We start from the raw sequence: 19,650 nt of genomic DNA, 5'->3' as shown, positions 1-19,650 counted from the left end.
CCTGTGCATATCCGTGCCGAGCGGAGGGCCTGGCCCGCGGACAGGGGTGCTTTCGGGGCCGTCTGCACGAGGAGGCTGGCGGTGCCGCTGGCTCTGCGCATCGGTTTCCCTGAGTCTGTACGTCTGAGAACGAGGGCAAGTGTTTCTCGAGATGGCAGCGTGTCTGCTCGCTGCGTGTGGACAGGCGGGTCTCTGCACACGTCTGTCCCTCTCCGTGCATGTCACTGTCCAGGCGCATTAGCACCTACAGTCGTGTGCATGCCTTTGCATCCGTCTGACTGATCTGCAATTCAGGACCTGGGGTGTTGGGGGAGAGGCCCGGGGGGGGGCGGTGGGGGGGGACTCTAGGACTTGGGCTTCCCGAAGGGCCAGGCTGTGGGGGAGGGGTGGTCCTAATTGGGCATCAAAGATGACACCCGCCCTTGTCCCTCCCCCACCCCCACCCCCAATCAGGGAAGGGTCTCCCTGTTCGTAGCATCCTTCCATTAAATGTGTCCAAACCTCCGTGTCTGTGTTCTGCCAGTGGGGATGGGGTGGGGTGGGGAGGAAGAGGAAGGACGAGGTGGGGAGAGAGGGAGGGGCTGGGGGTTGCCACCCTGCGCCCCAAGTGTCAGAGGCGCTTGACCGGTGTGTGTCTTCGCCTGGCGCGTCTCCGGCTCTGGGCACCGGGTGAGTATGGAGGTCCTCCCCACCCCGAGTCTCCCATCAGCCTCTGCTTCTTGTCTCCATCAGTGTCTCCCTGGGCCTCTCCTTGGCCTTGGTTCCGGGGGCCGCTTGCTCTACGTGCCAGATGGGGGTGGTCCCCCTGGCCCTCAACTGTCCTGTCCAGTGCTTACCCTCCCCTCCTTCTCCACTTCCTGTGCCCCTGGAATGCGCTGTGTGTGTGTGTGTGTGTGTGTGTGTGTGTGTGTGTGTGTGGTGTGTGTCCGAGCCTCCTGCCTGCCCTGCCCTGCCCTGCCCGACCCTTCCTGTGGCCGCCTGTCCTGTCCCGTGTGTGCGCCTTGCATCCCGCAGGAGCTGGGGGTCCGGGCCCTCCCGGCCTGCGGCCTGTGCGCCCTCTCTCCTCTCCCGCGGGTCCCAGGGAGGTGAAGTGTGGGTACGCCCCTCCGCCTGGGGTTCTTTGGGGGAGGGTTGTCTCTCTGCCTTGGGGCCCGGTCTGAATGTCCTGACCTTCCCTTTCCGGCCCTTCCAGATTGTATTGGGGTGCTCTGTCTGCCGGCCTGTGGTGGGGGGCTGCGTGTCCCCGCCCGGGGCCTCTCTCACCGCGGGGTCCCTGCCCTGGGAGTGGGCTCGGCCAGCGCGGCCCCGCACGCGGTCTCCAGGCGTCTTGTGTGCGTGGTGTGTCCCTCTCCCGCTCTCCCTCGCTCTGCACCTGCGCGGGAGGGCTCTGGAGGGAGAGGGGGTTAAGGGGGGGGCCCAGACCGGAAGTGCCTCCCCCTTCCCCCCGCGCCTCGCCCCTCCCCCTTCTCCCGCCAAGGGGGCCCCGCGTTCCCCTCCTGGCCCCCTCCCCCCGGCCCGGCCCCCTCCGCCGCTGCCGCCGGGCGCAGGACGCCAAGGGGTTAAGCCTCGGCCCGCCGCCGCCTCCGGAGCTGTCCGCGGTGCTGAAGCCGGCGCGTCCGCGGTCCCTGCGCTCCCGCGGCGGCCCGACCCGCGCCCCGCGCCCCCCGGCATGTGAGCCCCCGGCCCTGCCCTCCCCACCGCGGGAGGGTGCGCGCCCCCTCCCCCTCCCGGCGCGGGTCAGCATGAGGCGGGGCCTGGGGGCCCGGACACGGGGGTTCGGCCGAGCGGGGACGGGGACTCGGCGGCGGCGGCGGCGGGGGCGGCCGGGACCCGGACCCGGACCCGGACCCGGACCCGGGCCAGGGCCGCGGCGGCGATGGCTTTGTCTGCGGTCGGCGGCGGCGGGGGTCTCGGGGGCGGCCCCAGCGGGGGCTCCCTGCCGCAGCCGCCCCCCGCGCTCTCCTCCAGCTGGCCGGCCCTGGGGCCCCGGCGGCGCAGCGTCTGGTACATCTACAGGTACGAGCGCTCCTTCCTGGGCGGCTGGGCCCGGCGCTGCGACGACCCTTCCCCGCCGCTGCCCCCCCACCCGCCTCCTCCCCACCCCCAGGTCGCCCCCTCCTCCACCGTCCCCCCTAACCTTCTCTGAACGTAAACCCTTCTCGGCGCCTCTTCTCCATCCTCTCATCCTTTTCCTGGGGCCGCGCACCGCCCCCCCCCCCCCCCCACAACCCAGGAGTCTTTCCTCTACCCCCTCACAGGCCCTTCCTGGCCCCCCTCAATCTTCCTCCAAGACCTTCCCCCCCAAACGGGCCCCACTTTGGGGTTTGGAACCCATTCGCCCTTTCTGCCCCCCTCAGCACCCCCACTCCGTGGAGCCCTCCCCTTGGGGAGCCACAGTGACTCTCCCCGAGGCGCCTATACCCCAGGCCCCTGCTCCTCTGATCCCCGTTTCCCCACACCCCTTCCCGGAGTTGGCAAGTCCCCCCATTCATACCCCTCTCTTCCATTCACAGTCACCCCCCCACCCCATCACACACGCATCTCGCCCGGCCTCCTCTCCCCTCCGCTTTTTCCGCTGCGTGTCACTTGCGACTGTGCGTGTGTCAGTGTGGCTGTGTCAGTGTGCATGCGTGTGTGTGACGGCCTGCAGCTGTGTGTGAGAGAGAGAGAGGGAGGGAGGGAGGGAGAGTAGGATGGGAGATGGTGGGGTCCCAGCCCACCCCCCAGCTGTGTCCATCTGTGTGTCCCTGTTTGACGGCGTCTGTCTCTGTGTGACTTGGAGCGATAGAGAGGCTGTCTGGGGACTGTGTGTGTGTGTGTGTGTGTGTGTGTGTGTCCCAGGCACTGCGGCTCTTTCCCCACACCCACCCTCCCGTGCCAGGCCTGCCCCCCCCCCAGCCCTCTGTGTCTCTGTGTCTCTGTACCCACCCCCCTGCCCCCAGGGGGCTGTGCTGTGAGGGGCACGTGTGTGCAGCCATGGCTGAGCTTCAGCACGGGGAGCTGCATCTGCTGTGTGTACCACTTCCCGGCCTGGAGGGGGGCTGCCTCCCTGCACGGGGACCTCTGTGCCCGCCCCGGAGGTGCCCGTGGAGATGGGTACACGGGGAGGGGCTGAGGGCCAGAGGGGGCGCCGCCTGCAGCAGCAGGCTCTGGGCTGTGGGCTCCTGAGTGTGAGAGGGACCTTCTGGTGGGGGCGGGGGGAGTGGACGCTGCTGCAGTCCCCGCGTGTGGGATCCAGTGAACAAGAGCCCGCTGCGGAGCTCCGAGGCCCCTGGGGTCGCCGCGGGATGGCCGGGGGGGTGGGGGGCGGGGGGGGGAGAACATTGTGTGTGTTCCTGCCTGGCAGGTAGTCAGCAGCACGGATCATGAATGGGGTGCTGCGTGGGTAGCAAGACTGGAGCAGGGGGTGGGGTTAGTGGGTCCGGGTGGGAGGGTGTCAGGGTGGAACGGCGCACACGGAAGTGGGGGAATGGGACACTGGAGCATGGCGGGTGCGTGGAGTGTGCGGAGCAATGGGGTAAGGAGGGAATGCAGGGCAAGTGAGGGGGGTTGGGGGTGGGATTTAGGCTGCGTAGACAGAGGGTGCAGGAGATGTAAATGAAATGCAGCTGCAAGAAGCTGGAGGCGGGGAGAGGTGTGTGATGGAGTGAGTTGAGGATGCAGAAGGAGGAAGAGGCTCTCACAGATAATGGGGGGCGGGGTAGGGAACCAGGGAGTATGAGAGGAACTGAGGGTGCTGTAGGGGACACAGTGGGGTCCATGCAGAGGTGCAGGAGGACGTGGGCAGGATGAGGGCAAGGGAGGGGGGAGAGAGGTGGTGTAAGGGGGGGGAGAGGTCATAGGAATCTGAGGCGGACACTTGAGAAAGGGGGCGTGGGGTGTACCTGCAAGATCTCCTCAGTCTTGGGGAGATCATGGGGAGAGGTGGAGGGGCGACCCCAGGTGTGATGAGGGCTGTGGGACGTGCGGGCTGGTGGTGGTGGGTTAGAGTGGAGGGGAGCTGTCAGATGACACGGAGGAGCAGGGAGCAAGCTGTAGAGATGGGGGACGCACAGGAGTGAGGAGGGGGTACATGGTCTCAGGAAGCCATATGGGGCAAGAGGGCAGTTGGGAAGTCAAGGAGAATGCGGTGGGATGAGGGAGACCCCACGTCTAGTGGGGACTGGGTGTGAGAGTCACAGGGGTGGGGAGGAGAGAGGAGCATGTATGTGACGGGGATGCATGGGAGGGAGGGGCAGAAGGGGTGCTGCGATGACCTGGGGGTGTTTGGACACGGCTGGGGTATATGGATTGCCTGTTGGGGGGGATTCAAATCTTGGCTTTGACGCTCTTCTAGCTGCTGTGATTTTTGAGCAAGTTATTTCTCTGTGCCTCAACTTTCCTCATCTGTAAAATGGGAACAGTCACAGCCAACCCCTCTCCCCCAGGGGCGTTGTGAGGACTCAATGAATAAATCAGTGGGAAGTGCTCGGAACGCGGTCTGGCCTTCAGGAGCCACTCGGTAACTGCCGCCCGTTGTTGTGCCGTCGGCATAGCCTGGGGTGAAGTGCAGCCACCGGAGGGGCAGGTGTAGTGGATGGGGGGGGGGGGGGGCAGGTGCGTGTGGACTTGAGGTGTCTGGGTGCTGCGGAGAGAGTGGAGGCTGCGATACCGCCTTCCCCCGGGCGTTTTCCTGGGGGGTGTTGAAGAAGGTCATTCACTCTGTGACCTCGGGCCAGTTGCTTAACCTCTCTGAGCCTCTGTTTCCCGACCTGTCAAGTGGAAACAGCCCTCGCACCCACCTCGGGGCTGGCTGTGGAGACAGCTGAGCTCTCGCTTGTGCAGGCTCCGGGCATCGCCTTGCACACAGCAAGCGCTTCTTCTTGGTGTGCCCTGGCCATGGGGGGGTTTCTGCATTATATTGGAGGCTGGGGTGTGTGGGAAGGCTTGTGTGTGGAGGGAGGGTCAGGATAACCTGGGGGTGAACGAGAGGTTCCAGGGGCGGGGAGAGGACCTGGGGAAGGTAGGGGTTTGTGGCTGTGAGAAATAAAGGAGAGCCGGAGGGCACTGGGGGGCCCTGGAGACCTGGAAGGGATGTGGGGGTCGCCAGGGCAGCATGGCTCAGAGGAGGGGGTGCCAGAGGGTGCGGTGGGGACAAGGGCGTCAGAGCGCATGCGTGGTCAGGAGCAGGCAGCTCTGGCCTCTCGACCAGTTCCTGTTGGCCCTGTCCACTCGCTGTTCGAGCCTCCTCGGCCTCCTTTCTCCCCTCCCATCCGTCCCTCCACCCCCGCTCACTCCTTTCAACCCCTCCACCCTCCTCTTCCCACTCCCCCTCCCCCCAGCAGCAAAGGTGGCTGATAAAGGGCCGAATATGGGATCAGGAAGGCGTGGTGGGTGTGGTGTGGGCACGTGTGCTGGACCCTGTGAACTTGAGCAAGGGCGGTGGCTGGGGTGAGTCTACCTGTACACACACCTGGTGTGGAGCACACGGGTTACAATATCGGGGTTGGGGGGTGGGGGAGGGGACGAGGGCAGGCGCAGAGCACTGTCACTATGGTACAAACGTAGGGATTTGATGGTGGAAGTCTTTGGGGATCGTGAGAGTGTACGGGGTGCTTGTGTGGTGGGGGGGGGAGGTGGGTATCAAAATATAGGAGGAGCACGTGAGGTATTACTGGTGTGTGCTGGGATGTGTTCGGGGGCGTGCTATGGGAGTATACTGAGATCACAGTGAGGGGGCGTTATGATCGGAGCGTCCTGGGATGTGTGGGGCTGTTACTGAAATATACTGGCGTATTCACGGAGGGCTGTTTAGCCGACTTTGTGTGGGTAGGTAATTGGTGTGCGCGAAGCACACGCGCTATTATTAGTACGTGTTGGGGCCGGTAGAGATCATAGGGAGATGTTGGGGGGTCTGCGTGTGCGCTGGGGGGGTCCCACACAGCAGTGCTGGATGCTAGGGTGCAGCCGGCCATGCGTTCTGCTTGCCTTGGAGTTCTCGGATGGGGTTGGAGCCAGGGTGCCTGGCTGTGCCTGCTGCACCCCGGGGTGCCTGGAATGGAACGGGTGTGTGATGTTGAGGTGCGCGCGTGACGTGGAGCTTTGGGGGCCGGGTCTGAGCTGGCCCGGGCAGGCGGGCGCTGAGATACAGGGAATATGTTTGAGTTCCCTAGGAATGTGAGCATTACCTAAACCCGTGGTCGGCAAACTGCGGCTCGAGAGCCACATGCGGCTCTTTGGCCCCTTGAGTGTGGCTCTTCCACAAAATACCCCGGCCTGGGCGAGTCTATTTTGAAGAAGTGGCGTTAGAAGAAGTTTAAGTTTAAAAAATTGGGCTCTCCAAAGAAATTTCAATCGTTGTACTGTTGATATTTGGCTCTGTTGACGAATGAGTTTGCCGACCGCTGACCTAAACGTGCGAGCAGGTCTTCAGGGGCCTTGCTGAGACCCACCCCCACATCCAGGGGGGATGGAATTTGCATTTTGCTAGAACCCACCGGCTGGGCGCAGGAGGTACATTTGAGGCACACCAGGGAACAGAGACGTCCCGCTGTCCACCGGAACCTTCCGCGGCCACGAAATGGCCTGCACCTGCGTTGTCCAGCGTGGCAGCCACTGACCTCACGCTGAAATGTAGCTAGTGAGACTGAGGGACTGAATGGTTCCATTTAACTTTTAATTAATTTGCATATAAATAGCCACATGCCGCTAGCAGCCACCATATTGGACAGTGCTGAATAAGCAATGTTACAGTATGCTTGGGGACCTGGGGAGGTGTTGCTATAGTGTGTGTGTGTGTGTGTGTGTGTGTGTGTGTGTGTGTGTGTGTATGTGTGTGTATGTGTATATATATATATATATATATATATATATATATATATATATATGGTCAGGGAGTTGGGAGAGGCATCATCAAAGTACACGTGTCCTCTTGACTTAAAAACTTGAGTCGAAACCGCTTTGGCTCAGTGGATAGAGTGTCGGCCTGCAGACCGAGGGGTCCCAGGTTCGATTCTGGTCAAGGGCACGTACCTTGGTTGTGGGCACATCCCCAGTAGGGGGTGTGCAGGAGGCAGCTGATCGATGTTTCTAACTCTCTGTCCCTCTCCCTTCCTCTCTGTAAAAAATCAGTAAAATATATTAAAAAAAAAAAAAAACTTGACCGGAGACAAGGAAAGCATTCTACTGGGCGTGTTGACGTGCTGGGCACTGTACTAAATATTATAGGTACTTCGCTGCCACAGCATCATGGCAGGTAGAGCCTGCTGCTACAGATGCCCGGCCGGCGTGGCTCCGTGGTTGAGCATCGACCTATAACCAGTAGGTCAGGGTTCAATTCCCGGTCAAGGGCACATGCCCAGGTTGTGGGCTCGATCCCCAATGTGAGGAGTACAGGAGGCAGCTGATCAATGATTCTCTCTCATCATTGATGTTTCTCTCTCTCTCTTCCTTCCTCTCTGAAGTCAATAAAATATATTTTAAAAAAAGATGAGGAAACTGAGACCCAAAAGGTGCAAGTCCAGGCTCAAGGTCACAGGCAGGAAGTGGCTAGCAGGGGTTCGAGCCAGGCTGTCTGGGGACCTGGCAGTGTACCTCCCGGTGCCTGGCGCACAGTGGGCTCAGGAACCGCTTGCTGAATGGATGGGTGGATGGATGGCGGATGGATGAATGAGGAAAGAGTGAGTGGGAGAGCAGGCACCCGGGCTCCGCGGGGGAGGCCTGTCAGCGCTGCCGCGAGCAGGAGCAGACGCTGCCGCTCGGAGTGGGGGAGGAAGATCCTAGGTGGGATGGATGGTCCTGGAGCCGGGGCATGGGCCACTGTGTTGCCGGTGGGGCTCGGCTTCGAGTCTCATGATCCCTTCTCCACCCACCCCACCCCCGCCCCTCCTGCCCTCCCCACCAGCGATTACATCATCAAGGAGAAGACGGTTCTGCTGCAGAAGAAGGACAGCGAGGGGTTTGGGTTCGTGCTCCGGGGGGCCAAGGGTGAGTGCCGGCCGGGAGGGGCTGGGGGATGGCCGGGGGGTGGGGTGGGTGGGGAGGGACCCCAGCCCGCCCACACCCCCAACCCCAGGGTGCCGGTCCCTCAGCCACGGCGAAGCCTCCGTGACTTGGGTCTGAGCCCCATCCCCTGCTCGGCCTCTCCACCCCCTCCCCTCCCCTCCGACCCCGCCGGCTCCTCCCATCTGCAGCGCAGACCCCCATCGAGGAGTTCACCCCCACCCCGGCCTTCCCGGCCCTGCAGTATCTGGAGTCGGTGGACGAGGGTGGCGTGGCATGGCGCGCTGGACTGCGCATGGGCGACTTCCTCATCGAGGTGAGTCCTGGCCCCCAGCCCCAGAGGCCTCTCCAAGCCCCGGCCCCTGGCGCACCCGCCACAGACACCCCTCTCTCCCCGGGGACCCCGGGGACGAATCTCGGGGCCCCTCGGGATCCACGCCGGGACCTGGCTGCCCAGGTCCAGGTTCTCCTCTGGCACCAGGCTCCCCAGCCTCTGCTTTCTCCATGGATTTACTCCGAATGGCCTTTCTGAAGTGTCTCAAATGGTGGCAGGGCTGTGCCCCCGCAGGGACACGTCCTCTCTCTCATCCCCTCTCTCTCTCTCTCAATGTGAGCGGGACAAAGAGGAAGAGAGGGGGTGAATGGGGTGGGTTCAGTCCCTCCCACAGCCCCAAGGCCAGGAGAGTTAGAGGAACAGGGAGGTGGGGCGTTGCCAGGACAGAGGGTGGAGGGGAGGGTCCGAGGGAGGGAGGAGAGGCCCACGGTGCACCCCTCCCTCACCTCCCGGGGGTGGTTGGGGGGTGTCTGTGCCACAGGTGAACGGGCAGAATGTGGTGAAGGTGGGCCACCGCCAGGTGGTGAACATGATCCGCCAGGGGGGCAACACGCTGATGGTGAAGGTGGTGATGGTCACGCGGCACCCGGACATGGAGGAGGCCGTCCACAAGAAAGGTGAGCCTCCTCCCCGCGTGGCCAGGCCGCCGGGCCGACTCTCAGGCGCCCTCCAGACCCCTGGCCTTCCCTTCCTCACGGCTGCCTGTCCACCGCCCTTCTGGGGAGAAACCGAGGCAGGGCGCTTTCCTCGCTGCTGGTGGCGGTTCTCCGAGCTCCGGAGCGCTGCGGTGGTGGCTGGTGGGGGGTGTCACGGGGCTTCTCCCCTCGCTGCTGAGGCCTGACCCCCACCGTCCGTCCCCTTTTTAGCACCCCAGCAGGCTAAGCGGCTCCCGCCCCCAGCCATCTCCCTGCGTTCCAAGTCCATGACCTCAGAGCTGGAGGAGATGGGTGAGCCTGCGGGGCTGCCAGGGCCCAGCGTGAGGGCGAGGGGCCGCGGGGCGGGCGTCCTCGAGTCTGTTAGTGTTGTTAGTGGCCAGGGCTCCTCGTCCGCATCCTGTCCCCGTCCACGGGCCCGGCTCTCTCCGGCCTGCGTGTGTGTCGCTGGGAAAGGGGCGTCTGAGAGTCGACTTTCTCTGTCCCTCTTGCATTTGTTTCTCTGTCGGGGTGCCCCCCCCCACCCCCCTCCGGGTCTGTGTGTCCCACGCGGCTGCGAGTCCGTCTCCTGGTCTCCTGCCCCGCCCCTGTCCATCCGTCCCACCCCTGTCCTCCGCCACCTGCCACCAGCCGCCCCGCCCCCTCCCTCCAGGCAGCGTGGACCTGCGGGGTCCGACTTCCACTGACAGGGGCGGGGCAGGCAGCTGACAGCCCCGGCCCCCGGGGCCACGCGGGAGGCGGGCGTTCCAGACAGGGGGCCCCTCGCCTCCCCCTGAAGTCCTAACTCTTGGCTCCTCTACTGCCTCTCCCCCGGGCTAGTCTCCCCCTGGAAGAAGAAGAGTGGTGAGTGGGCACAGGACTGGCGGGAGGGCCCCCATCCCGACCCCTCCCCGCCCCGGCCCCTCACTGCCCCACTCGCGCTTGCGCACACCGCGGGCCACGCCCACGGGGCCACGCCCCCGCCGGCCACGCCCCCCGGCCGAGCGCTCCGCCCCGCCCCCCGGGGTGCCCCTGGGCCACAGCCGCCTCCTTTGCCCACAGAGTATGAGCAGCAGCCGGCGCCCGTGCCCAGCATGGAGAAAAAGCGGACCGTGTACCAGATGGCGCTCAGTAAGTGGCCCACCCCGCTCCCCGGGCTGCCCAGGGCCCCACCCCCACCCCCACGCCGCGCCCCCTGCGGCGCCGCGGCCACTCGGACCCTCACCCGCCCGCTGACCACCCTCACACCCAGCCGCGCCCCCCCCCCTGTCAAGTCTAAGCTGCCACCTCCCACGATGGCCGGCTTGTTCGCGCCCTCACTCCTTCCCATGGCTGGAGACTGTCTCCATTGGGGCTACACACACACACACACACACACACACACACACACACACACCGTGGAGATAGGTGGCCTTTCCCGGTTCTCACCAGCCACTGTGTGGGCTCCAAGCTGCTCCGTCTCTGCTGGGGGGGGCGGGGGCAAAGCATCTCCATTTCGCTGTGTCCCACCCTCTCTGCCTCCCCAGACAAACTGGACGAAATTCTGGCGGCAGCTCAGCAGACCATCAGTGCGAGCGAGAGCCCTGGGCCTGGGGGCCTGGCCTCCCTGGGCAAACACCGGCCCAAAGGCTTCTTCGCCACCGAGGTAGGCGTGGGGTGTGGGGAACCGGGGTCTTGGGGGAAGGAATCTTGACGGGCGCACGCACCAACCTGGAGCCGCCATCCCTGTCCTTGCAAACACTTCCTGGGGTCCACTCCTTCCACCCCCCACTCTGGGGCCTCCTTTCCTCTCTGCCCATCCTCTTCCTCCTTGTCTGCCCCCCTCCCCCAGATCCGTCTCTGGTCCCCTCCCTCCACTCTCCATTCCTGCTCCCCATGCTCGCTCCCTCCCGTCCATCTCGGCCCCACCTCGAAGGTCTCGGGAAGATAAACCCGCCCTGATGGAGATCGCTGGCTCAGGCCCAGCACGCAGTAGGTGCTCACCAAGTGGTAGTTACTGAAATATTCATTATGACCTCTGTCTTGGCCCTGCCTGCTTCTCCCCACGCGGGAGGCGGACTGGAGCCGGTGTGGGTTGTATGTGGGACACTACGTTTTACATGGGTCATGTCATGCAATCCTTAGGAGCATCCTGTGAGGGCACGGTAGCCCATTTACAGAGGGGAGGAACACGGAGGCTCAGAGAGGGAGCCCAATCTCAACCCGGGCAGTCAGGCCACTGGGTCCATGGTCCAGCCACCGCCCTCAGCCAGGCTTCTCCTGGTGGGGCCTGCTGGTCCCTCCCTGGCTGTGGTCCCCACTGAGCTGCGCCCCTCCATGGGAGCACACTCCCCGCCAGCCCCTCCCCCCACCCTCCGGAGGTCACACCCTGCCCTGCCTCTCTCTCAGCACATTTTTCTTCTCGGCCCAGGCCCTGCTCTCTGTCCCTGACCCCTGACCCCCTCTTCTGACAAGCCATACCCACCACCTGGTGGCCCAGGGGCCATTTACTCTGAAACTAGGTTCTTTGGCTTTCGGGGCCGGGGGGGTGGGGCATGGACCCCTTTAACATAGTGCTGTGAATGATGCTTATAAAGGCATTATGAGCCCTGGCCGGTTTGCTCAGTGGTTAGAGGGTTCGTCCTTGAACTGAAGGGTCGCAGGGTTGATTCCGGTCAAGGGCACGTACCTCAGTGGCAGGCTCGATCCCTGGCCCTGGTCCGGACATGTGTGGGAGGCAACCAATCGATGCGTGTCTCTCATGTCAGTGTTTCTCTGTCTTTCCCCCTCCCTTCCACTCTCTCTAAAAGTCAATGGAAAAATATCCTCTGGAAAGGATTAACAAAAGCATACAATAACTTACATAAGATAACAAAAGAAGCCAGTGACACTGAAATGCACTTATCAAAATATTTTGAAAAAGCAAATTTATGGTCTAGTCCTATCAGTGCCTTTTTGCAGCGTTAGCCAGCAAGATCTGGTGGCGGACCTTACACTCTAACCTCAAAGACAGAGAAGCATAAAACACTGTTTTGAGACACTGTAGCCACTGCGATGGGGTTTGGTAATATCCGTGATTTCTGTTGGGGCTATAGTCATGGGTCTTGCGTGGCCTGCATTTCTAATTGAGGAAATGTTGCATTTTATTTTTTTAAAATATGTTTTTATTGATTTTTCAGAGAGAGAGAGAGGGAGGGAGAGGGATGAGAGAGGAACATCATTGATTGGCTTCCTCCTGCACACCCCCTACTGGGGATCAAGCCCACAACCGGGGCCTGTGCCCTGACTGGGAATTGAACCAGCGACCTCTTGGTTCCTGGTTCAACGCTCAACCGCTGAGCATTTTAATTGGAGGATAATGAAAAAAAAAAAAAAAGGTAGTTTTTCTCCCGTCCAAGTGCACAGGCCCCCCGAAGTCTGTCCACAGTCCCCCCCTAAGGGTTTGGCGGCCTTTTCTAGAAGCTCTGGTACTTTTACAAGAACCCAGCGCAGGTGGGACCTTTTGTACCCAGACTGTTAGATGTAGAAATGGAGACCCCACAGTGACTCGTGCACCCCAGATTTAGAGCCGGAGGGTCCTGGGCCACTTCTCAGGGCTTGGCAGGCTGCCCTGGGTGCAGGAGGTCCTCACGGCACACCCATCCTTGGTTGCTCAAGGAATTTGAGATCCGAGGGCTGTTAGGGTCGTCTTCCGTGCCCACGCCTCACCAGGGTCAGTGTAAGACGCACAGCCTGGGCCGCTGTAGAGCCATGCAGGCCTGCCTTGGAATCCCGACTTCCCTGACCTCCTTGGACCAGGCTGTGTAATTTCTCCGCACCTCGGTTTCCTGTCCTGTGAAATGGGACTAAAGCCGGTCCCGCTGGTTCTTACGGGGATTGAATAAGATCAACTCCTAGTACGGCAGGCGCTCGTCGGATGGTGGGTCCCCCGAGGCCACAAAACAACAAACTGGAGACCCCACCGTGACTCGTGCACCCCAGAGACCCCACAATAGCATATCAGGCTCAGTGCCAAGTCTCTGAGTTTATTCAGTGACTCATGAAGTGCCAGGCAGCCAGGGTGCCCCCCCTCCCTGTGCGAACCGTGGTTGCAGGGTAGACAAAATCCTGGCCCTCAGGATTTCACCGTCTGAGCGCCAAAGACGCCCCCAGGTAGGGCCAAACACCTGCCAGTCATAACACCCGCTGCCCGCCCGCCCCCTCACCTGAGGTCTTCCTTGGGGGCTCCCTTCCCTCCCAGTCCTGGAGGCCAGTGGTCATTTTTCCCGCCGGACGTCCCCTTTTCCTCTCTCCCTCCGGGGGCCTGTCCCTGGACCCTCCCTCTCACATTGCGGCTTTCTCTCCCTTCCCACCAGCCTCCCTGATCTTCCTCACCGTGAGCCCTGACATTTCTGGTCTCCTCTCCGGGGCCCCTCTCTTGGTCTGTGGTCTTGTCCTCTGTGTGTCCGTCTCCCGTTTGTTTCAGCTTCTGTCTCCTCTTCAGTCTCCCACTTGGACCCCTCTGCACGGGACCAGAGGGGGCAGGTGGGCATTGTGGCCTCTTTATATATATTTTTTTCTTTTTAAAAAAATATATTTTATTGATTTTTTACAGAGAGGAAGGGAGAGAGAGAGAGTTAGAAACATCAGTGAGAGAGAGAGAGAAACATTGATCAGCTGCCTCCTGCACATCCCTTACTGGGGATGTGCCCGCAATCAAGGTACATGCCCTTGACCGGAATCTAACCTGGGACCCTTCAGTCCGCAGGCTGAGGCTCTATCCACTGAGCCAAACCGGTCAGGGCCCTCTAATCATTTTTATCACACCCTCTCGGTTGCATTCTCTGCCTCTGTCTCCCCCGAGGACGCTCCAGCCCTCTCCATTCCAGGGCCTCTCTGGACTGACTTTCTCTCCCTGCTCACGGGTGGCTTTTCCTTCCCATCACTGACTGTCTCATTTCCTCTCCTGTCTCTCAATCTCTGTCTCTCCACTCTCTGGACCTGAGTCTCTGTCTCTGTCTCCCCCATCTCTCTCTTCTCTCCCATCTCTCTATCTGTCTCTCCATCTGTCTCCCCCTCCATTCTCTCTCCCCTGATCTCTACCAGGGGCTGTCTCCATGGCGCGAGTTTCCTAGCCCACCCTCAGCCTCCGGCCGGTGTTCAGCACCAGGGCACAGACTCTGTCCCTGAGGCACCAGACCCACAGACCACCCGCGAGGGGGCACAGGAGGAGGCTGGGCCTCTGGACCACTGTCTGGGGAGGAGTCTGCCCGGCAGCTGGTGACGTCACGTTCACCAGGCGCATCCCGATTGGCTGTCCCCTCCACGCGCGCGCGGGAGAGGGTGCTGCCTGGTTGTTGGTTTGCTGATGGAGGTCAGCCTGTCCCACCTGGAGTCAGTCCGCCCCTCCAGCAGTCAGTGCGCCTCCTCAGAGGCTATTACGGCTCCTCTGTCAGTCCGGCATCTCCTCTGCCGCTCTGACCCCTCACGACACGTCACGTTCACCCATTATTTGATCCCTCCCTTCCAATTCGACATGTCCTCGGTCAGTTTGCCAATCCGATGCCTCTCCCTCCACGCTGCACCCTCTTCAGCTAGGGGCACCCTTCTTCTGTCACTGCCTCCCCACCCCACCCCCCACCCTCGTCCCACTGGCTCCCACCCCTCCCAGGCCCCCGCCTCATGCAGGATGCTTCTCGCACCTTCCTCCCCGCCTCCAGCTATCCTCTTGCCCGTCCTCCCAGCCCGGATCCACGCATGTCCTCTCCAGCCTGCTCCTGTCCCTGCGTCCTTTCTGACAGCCACATCCCTTTCCTTTGCTCTTCGTACCCGTCTTCCCTCTTACTTAACCTCAGCATTTTCTTTTTAAATTTATTTTTTATTGATTTTAGAGAAGAAGGGGGAGGGAGAAAGAGAGAGAAACATCCATGATGAGAGTCATGGATCGGCTGCCTCCTGCACGCCCCCTACTGGGGATCCAGCCCGCAACCCGGGCATGTGCCCTTGACCGGGAATCGAACCCGGGACCCGACGCTCTATCCACTGAGCCACACCGGCCGGGGCTAACCTCAGCATTTTCTAGTCACTCCGGTCTGTTTTCTACAACGGCCCTGTCACCTCCTCCTTACGTACTGGCTGGCCTAGGACATGACCTTCTCCTTGACCCATAGCCTCTTCCACTGCCACCAGAATGGGTGTAACCAACCCTAGGACACAGGGTTGAGGATTCAGTGAGGACTTAACACGTAAAACAGCTGGCAAAGTGGAAATGGCTCCCTTACTTCCTCTCTCTCTCTCTCTCTCTCTCTCTCTCTCTCTCTCTCACACACACACACACCACCACCACCACCACCACCACCACCACCACCACCACACAATCTCCCCCTTTACGGGGTTCGGCTCCCTGAGGCCACACAGATCATGATGAGCTGCAGGCCAGGATGGAAAGCCAAGCAGGGTGTTCGGCTGAGGCTTCGGGAGAACGGGCTTCAGGAGAATGTCTGAGAAAAACATGCAGCCAAGTCAAGAAGAGTCGGCAGGCTGAGAACCCTGCTCAGAGGAGATGAAAACTGGGGAGACCAGTCAAAGCAGGCACGCCTTCAGGACACACTCCCTGGCGCCTGCGGGGGCTGCCCGGGCGCCCATGTGGCTGTTCAGGGGCACAGAACTGGCGTCTGGCCTTCAGGCTGCTCCCCGCCACCACCCCCCCCCCCCCCAATCTTGTCATGAGCGTGTGTCACTTCCATTCAGTTCTTCATTCTACAAATATTTCTTTTTAAAAATACATATATTTTATTGATTTTTTTTTTACAGAAAGGAAGGGAGAGGGATAGAGAGTTAGAAACATCAATCAGCTGCCTCCTGCACCCCCCCTACTGGGGATCGAGCCCGAAAGCCAGGCATGTGCCCTTGGCCAGAATCGAACCTGAGACCCTTCAGTCCGCAGGCCGATGCTCTATCCACCGAGCCAAATCGGCTAGGGCTACAAATATTTCTTGAGCACCTACTATGTGCTAGACCTGCTGCTGGGCCCTGGGGGTGTAGGAGTGAACCAGTCAAGCAAGGTCAATTCCCTTAGAAAATTTACAGCTTGGGGGGGGGGGGGGGGTTGGTTGTGGAACTTCCAAACAACGTGCCCGATGTTGGGTCTTTCTTAGTCACTTGTCCATTTGACGTGAGATGGTAGAGTATCAGGCCCTGTGTAGGGACTGGGGACCCAGCAGGGAACAAGAACAACAAAGTCCCTATCCTCAAGCAGTTATGCATGACTTTATTTTTTTTAATTTCAGAGAGGAAGGGAGAGGGAGAGGGAAATAGAAACCTCAATGATGAGAGAGAATCATTGATTGGCTGCCTCCTACATGCCCCCCACTGGGGATCGAGCCCACAACCTGGGCACATGCCCTGACTAGGAATTGAACCCTGAGCTCCTGGTTCAAAGGTCAACGCTCAACCACTGAGCCACGCTGGCCAGGCAGTTATCCATGACATTTAAAAATATATTTTTAAATTGATTTCAGAGAGGAAAGGAGAGGGAGAGATAGAAACATCAATGATCACAGAGAATCATTGATTGGCTGCCTCCTGCACGCCCCCCAGTGGGGATTGAGCCTGAAACTGCGGCATGTTTCCTGACGGGAATTGAACTGTGGTTCATAGGCCAACCCTCAACCACTGAGCCACACCGGCTGGGTTTATCCATGACGTTCATGGGCCTTTAGCAATTTTGCCTTATGAGTCCCTACCTCCTAAAAGTTAAAAAAAAAAATCTGTATTTTATGACTGTGTTGATACCAAGATGAATATTATCCAGGTTGATTCTACTTTTTTTTCCCTTCTGATTTTAAAAGAAATTAAAGCATTTCCCCTAAAAGTGTGATGCGCCCTCAACACTGTACTGAGCTAACTGGGGTAATAGATGGTACTCTCAGCTAGGCTGGGAGGCAGACCATAAGCCAGCAAATGAGACCGTTTCGGGTGGAGAAAAGGGCCAGGAAGGAAGCAGGACAGGGACATGCTGTGGACAGTGCTGGGAGGGGACAGTGGAGTGAAGAGGGTAAAGGTGGAAAGCACCTGTGGGGGTTAGGAGGGGGTCATTGTAGAGGAAAGACCCAGGACCTGCAGGCCTAACGCAGAGCTGGGCCTCGGGGCCCTGGGGGGGCCTGAGGGAGCCAGGAGGAGATGCAGGTGGGACAAGATCGTGCCGGGCATCTGAGTCTGGGTCTCCTATAGTCGGAGCCTGACATGGGGATTCTTATGCCAACTAAGTGGGGGCGGGGGGGGAGGGGGCAGAAAGGGCTGCAGGGGACAGCAGACCTGGTCCCCTCTGGAGTGCGCCTCAGCCTGACCCCCCCCCCCCCCCACACACACACACACACACACACAGCTCTGGAGTGTGACTTGCCTGGGGCGTTGATCCTGTGCCTTGGACCTCCGTGTCAGTCAGTCGCTGGCTGCAGGTGGCTCCCAGAAGTGGGGGCACGTAACCACTTGGGCAGGTCACCCCTTTGGGGGAGGGTGATTCTTCAGAGCAAAAAGCAAGTGACACAGCCGCTGGGGATGGGAAGGGCATCCCAGCCAAGGGGATCTGGGTCGGCTGGGAATTCAGACCCCTTCCTCGCTGAGGTGGGGTGTGACTGTAGGATTTTAAGCAGGGCAATAGCATGACCTGAATTACTTTTTAAATACATTTTTTTATTGATTTCAGAGAGGGAGAGAGAAACATCGATGAAAGGGGATCATTGGTCGGCTGCCTCCTGCATGCCCCACGCTGGGGATCGAGTTCACAACCTGGGCCTGTGCCCCGACTGGGAATCAAACCGTCCCCTCCTGGTTCATAGGCCGATGCTCAACCACTGAATCAGCCTGAATTACTTTTTGAAAAGATCCCTCTGCCATAGTTGGTTTGGTTCAGTGGATAGAGCGTCGGCCTGCAGACCGAAGGGTCCCGGGTTCGATTCCGGTCAAGGGCCCGGACCCTGGTTGCAGGCTCCTCCCAGGCCCCCCTGGTCCAGGATCGTGCAGGAGGCAACCAATGAGAATGTTTCTCTCTGTCTTTCCCTCTCTCTTCCACTCTCTCTAAAAATCAAGGGAAAAATATCCTCGGGTGAGGATTAACAACAACAGAAAGATCCCTCTGGCCCATGTGTGGAAAGCAGACCAGAGGGGTTAGGGCGATGGGGTGGGGACAAGGGAAGAGGCTACTGCGGTCCTCCGGCTGCCGGTGACTTGGACCTGGGCGGCGGCGGCAGGAATGGAGAAAAGGACCCGGATTAGTATGGGATGCCTGGGAAACCGAGCAAACAGGGTTGACTAAAAATCGCTCTTTTCCTTTCTATCTCCCCATTGCCCAGACTCAGAAACCTTTCCGTCCACAAGAATTCCCTTCCGCCTCCTGCAGGCCCCGCCCCTCCCTACAGACCCCGCCCCCTTCCTGCCCAGGCCTGGGAGCAGGGATGGGGGCTGGCCTGGTATGAGCCTGAATACTCTTGCCCTGACTCTTCTTTGCTATCTTTTCTCTCTCCTCCCCGACTGCCACCCCAAAGTCGAGCTTCGATCCCCACCACCGCTCGCAGCCGAGCTATGAACGGCCTTCCTACCTGCCTCCAGGACCTGGGCTTATGCTCCGGCAAAAATCTATTGGTATGTCACCGTCTCCGCCACCGGGAGCGTGGGTGTCCGGGACGCAGGCTGGGGAAGGGGAGGCTGCAAGGGCGACGTTCACGGCAGAAACACGGGGCCGGGACGTGCTCTCTTCTACCTGCACATGTGAGCACAGTTCCATGGAGCTGGGCAGACCTGGGTGTGGATCCTGGCTCTTCTCCTTCCCAGCTGTGTGACCTGGGGCAGGTGGCTTTCCTTCTCTGGGCCGAGGGCTCTGCATCTAGAAAATGGGGAGATGACTGCCCCTGTCCAGATGCAGAATGTCGTCCCCGCCACAGACCCTGGTTCCTTCTCTCTTATACTTGACTTCATTCATTCATTCATTCATTCATTCTACATGTGTTTATGGAGCACTACCATATGCCAGCTTAGACTGGGGGCCGGGGGGGGGGGGGATATGTCAGTGAAGAAAACAGACTAAAGGGCCCTGCCCTTGTGGCGCTTACATGACAGAAAGACAGACAACATACTATAAGGATAAGGAACAAGAAAATGATACAGTATGTTAAAGGTGGTGAGTGCTATGGACAAACAGAAAACGCAGAGTATGATAAGAGAGATCACAAGTGCTGGTGGGGGCGGGTTTGGGCTGAAACGTGGAGATGAAGCAGGGAGCCATGGAGGTATCCAGAGGGGAGGCCTTCCAGGCAGCAGACACAGCCCGTGCAAAGGCCCTGTGGTAGGACTGAGCTGCCATTTGCTGAGATGGGAGAGACCAGGGGCAGGAGGAGGTCAGGAGCTCAGTTAGAGATGCCAGTGACACACCAAGTGGATGCGGCATTCAGATCTGGGCGCAGGGAGCTCAGGAGAGAGCAATGGGGCCCGAGACAAAGGTGGGAGTCCTCAGCAGAGAAGTAATGAATGAAGCAGGGACACTGGTCAAGGGAGAGAGAGTAGCCAGAGGCTTGGAGGGGAGGATCAAAGACAGACCTGACAGGTGAGAAGTCGGCCAAAGACTTTCACTCCTCCACTCTTCGCTGAGTCGTCTGGCTAATTGGATCTAGCTTCTCCTGAGCTCCCAGTGTCCACAGTCTACCAGCTTGTGTCTCTCTTCTGTGAGGTCTACCTACATCTCATCATTTA

General features: G+C 60.2%; 1 protein-coding gene across 1 annotated transcript in view; it reads left to right on the top strand.

Moving 5' to 3' along the window:
* SHANK1 (SH3 and multiple ankyrin repeat domains 1) overlaps positions 1–19,650 on the top strand; it is a gene marked incomplete at its 3' end in the record, with an annotated part of 49,527 nt that overhangs the window by 22,609 nt on the left and 7,268 nt on the right. The window contains 8 exon segments of the mRNA XM_079800584.1: positions 7,883–7,965; positions 8,172–8,296; positions 8,796–8,931; positions 9,181–9,261; positions 9,787–9,810; positions 10,009–10,077; positions 10,473–10,591; positions 18,450–18,546. Of these exon segments, the coding sequence (XP_079656710.1) occupies positions 7,883–7,965; positions 8,172–8,296; positions 8,796–8,931; positions 9,181–9,261; positions 9,787–9,810; positions 10,009–10,077; positions 10,473–10,591; positions 18,450–18,546 (734 nt within the window).

This window comes from Cnephaeus nilssonii, assembly GCF_951640355.1.
Source record: "Cnephaeus nilssonii genome assembly, chromosome: 20".
Classification (NCBI taxonomy): domain Eukaryota; kingdom Metazoa; phylum Chordata; class Mammalia; order Chiroptera; family Vespertilionidae; genus Cnephaeus; species Cnephaeus nilssonii.
Note: the sequence above shows the minus strand (reverse complement) of the source record. Positions and strands in the feature narration are given on the sequence as shown.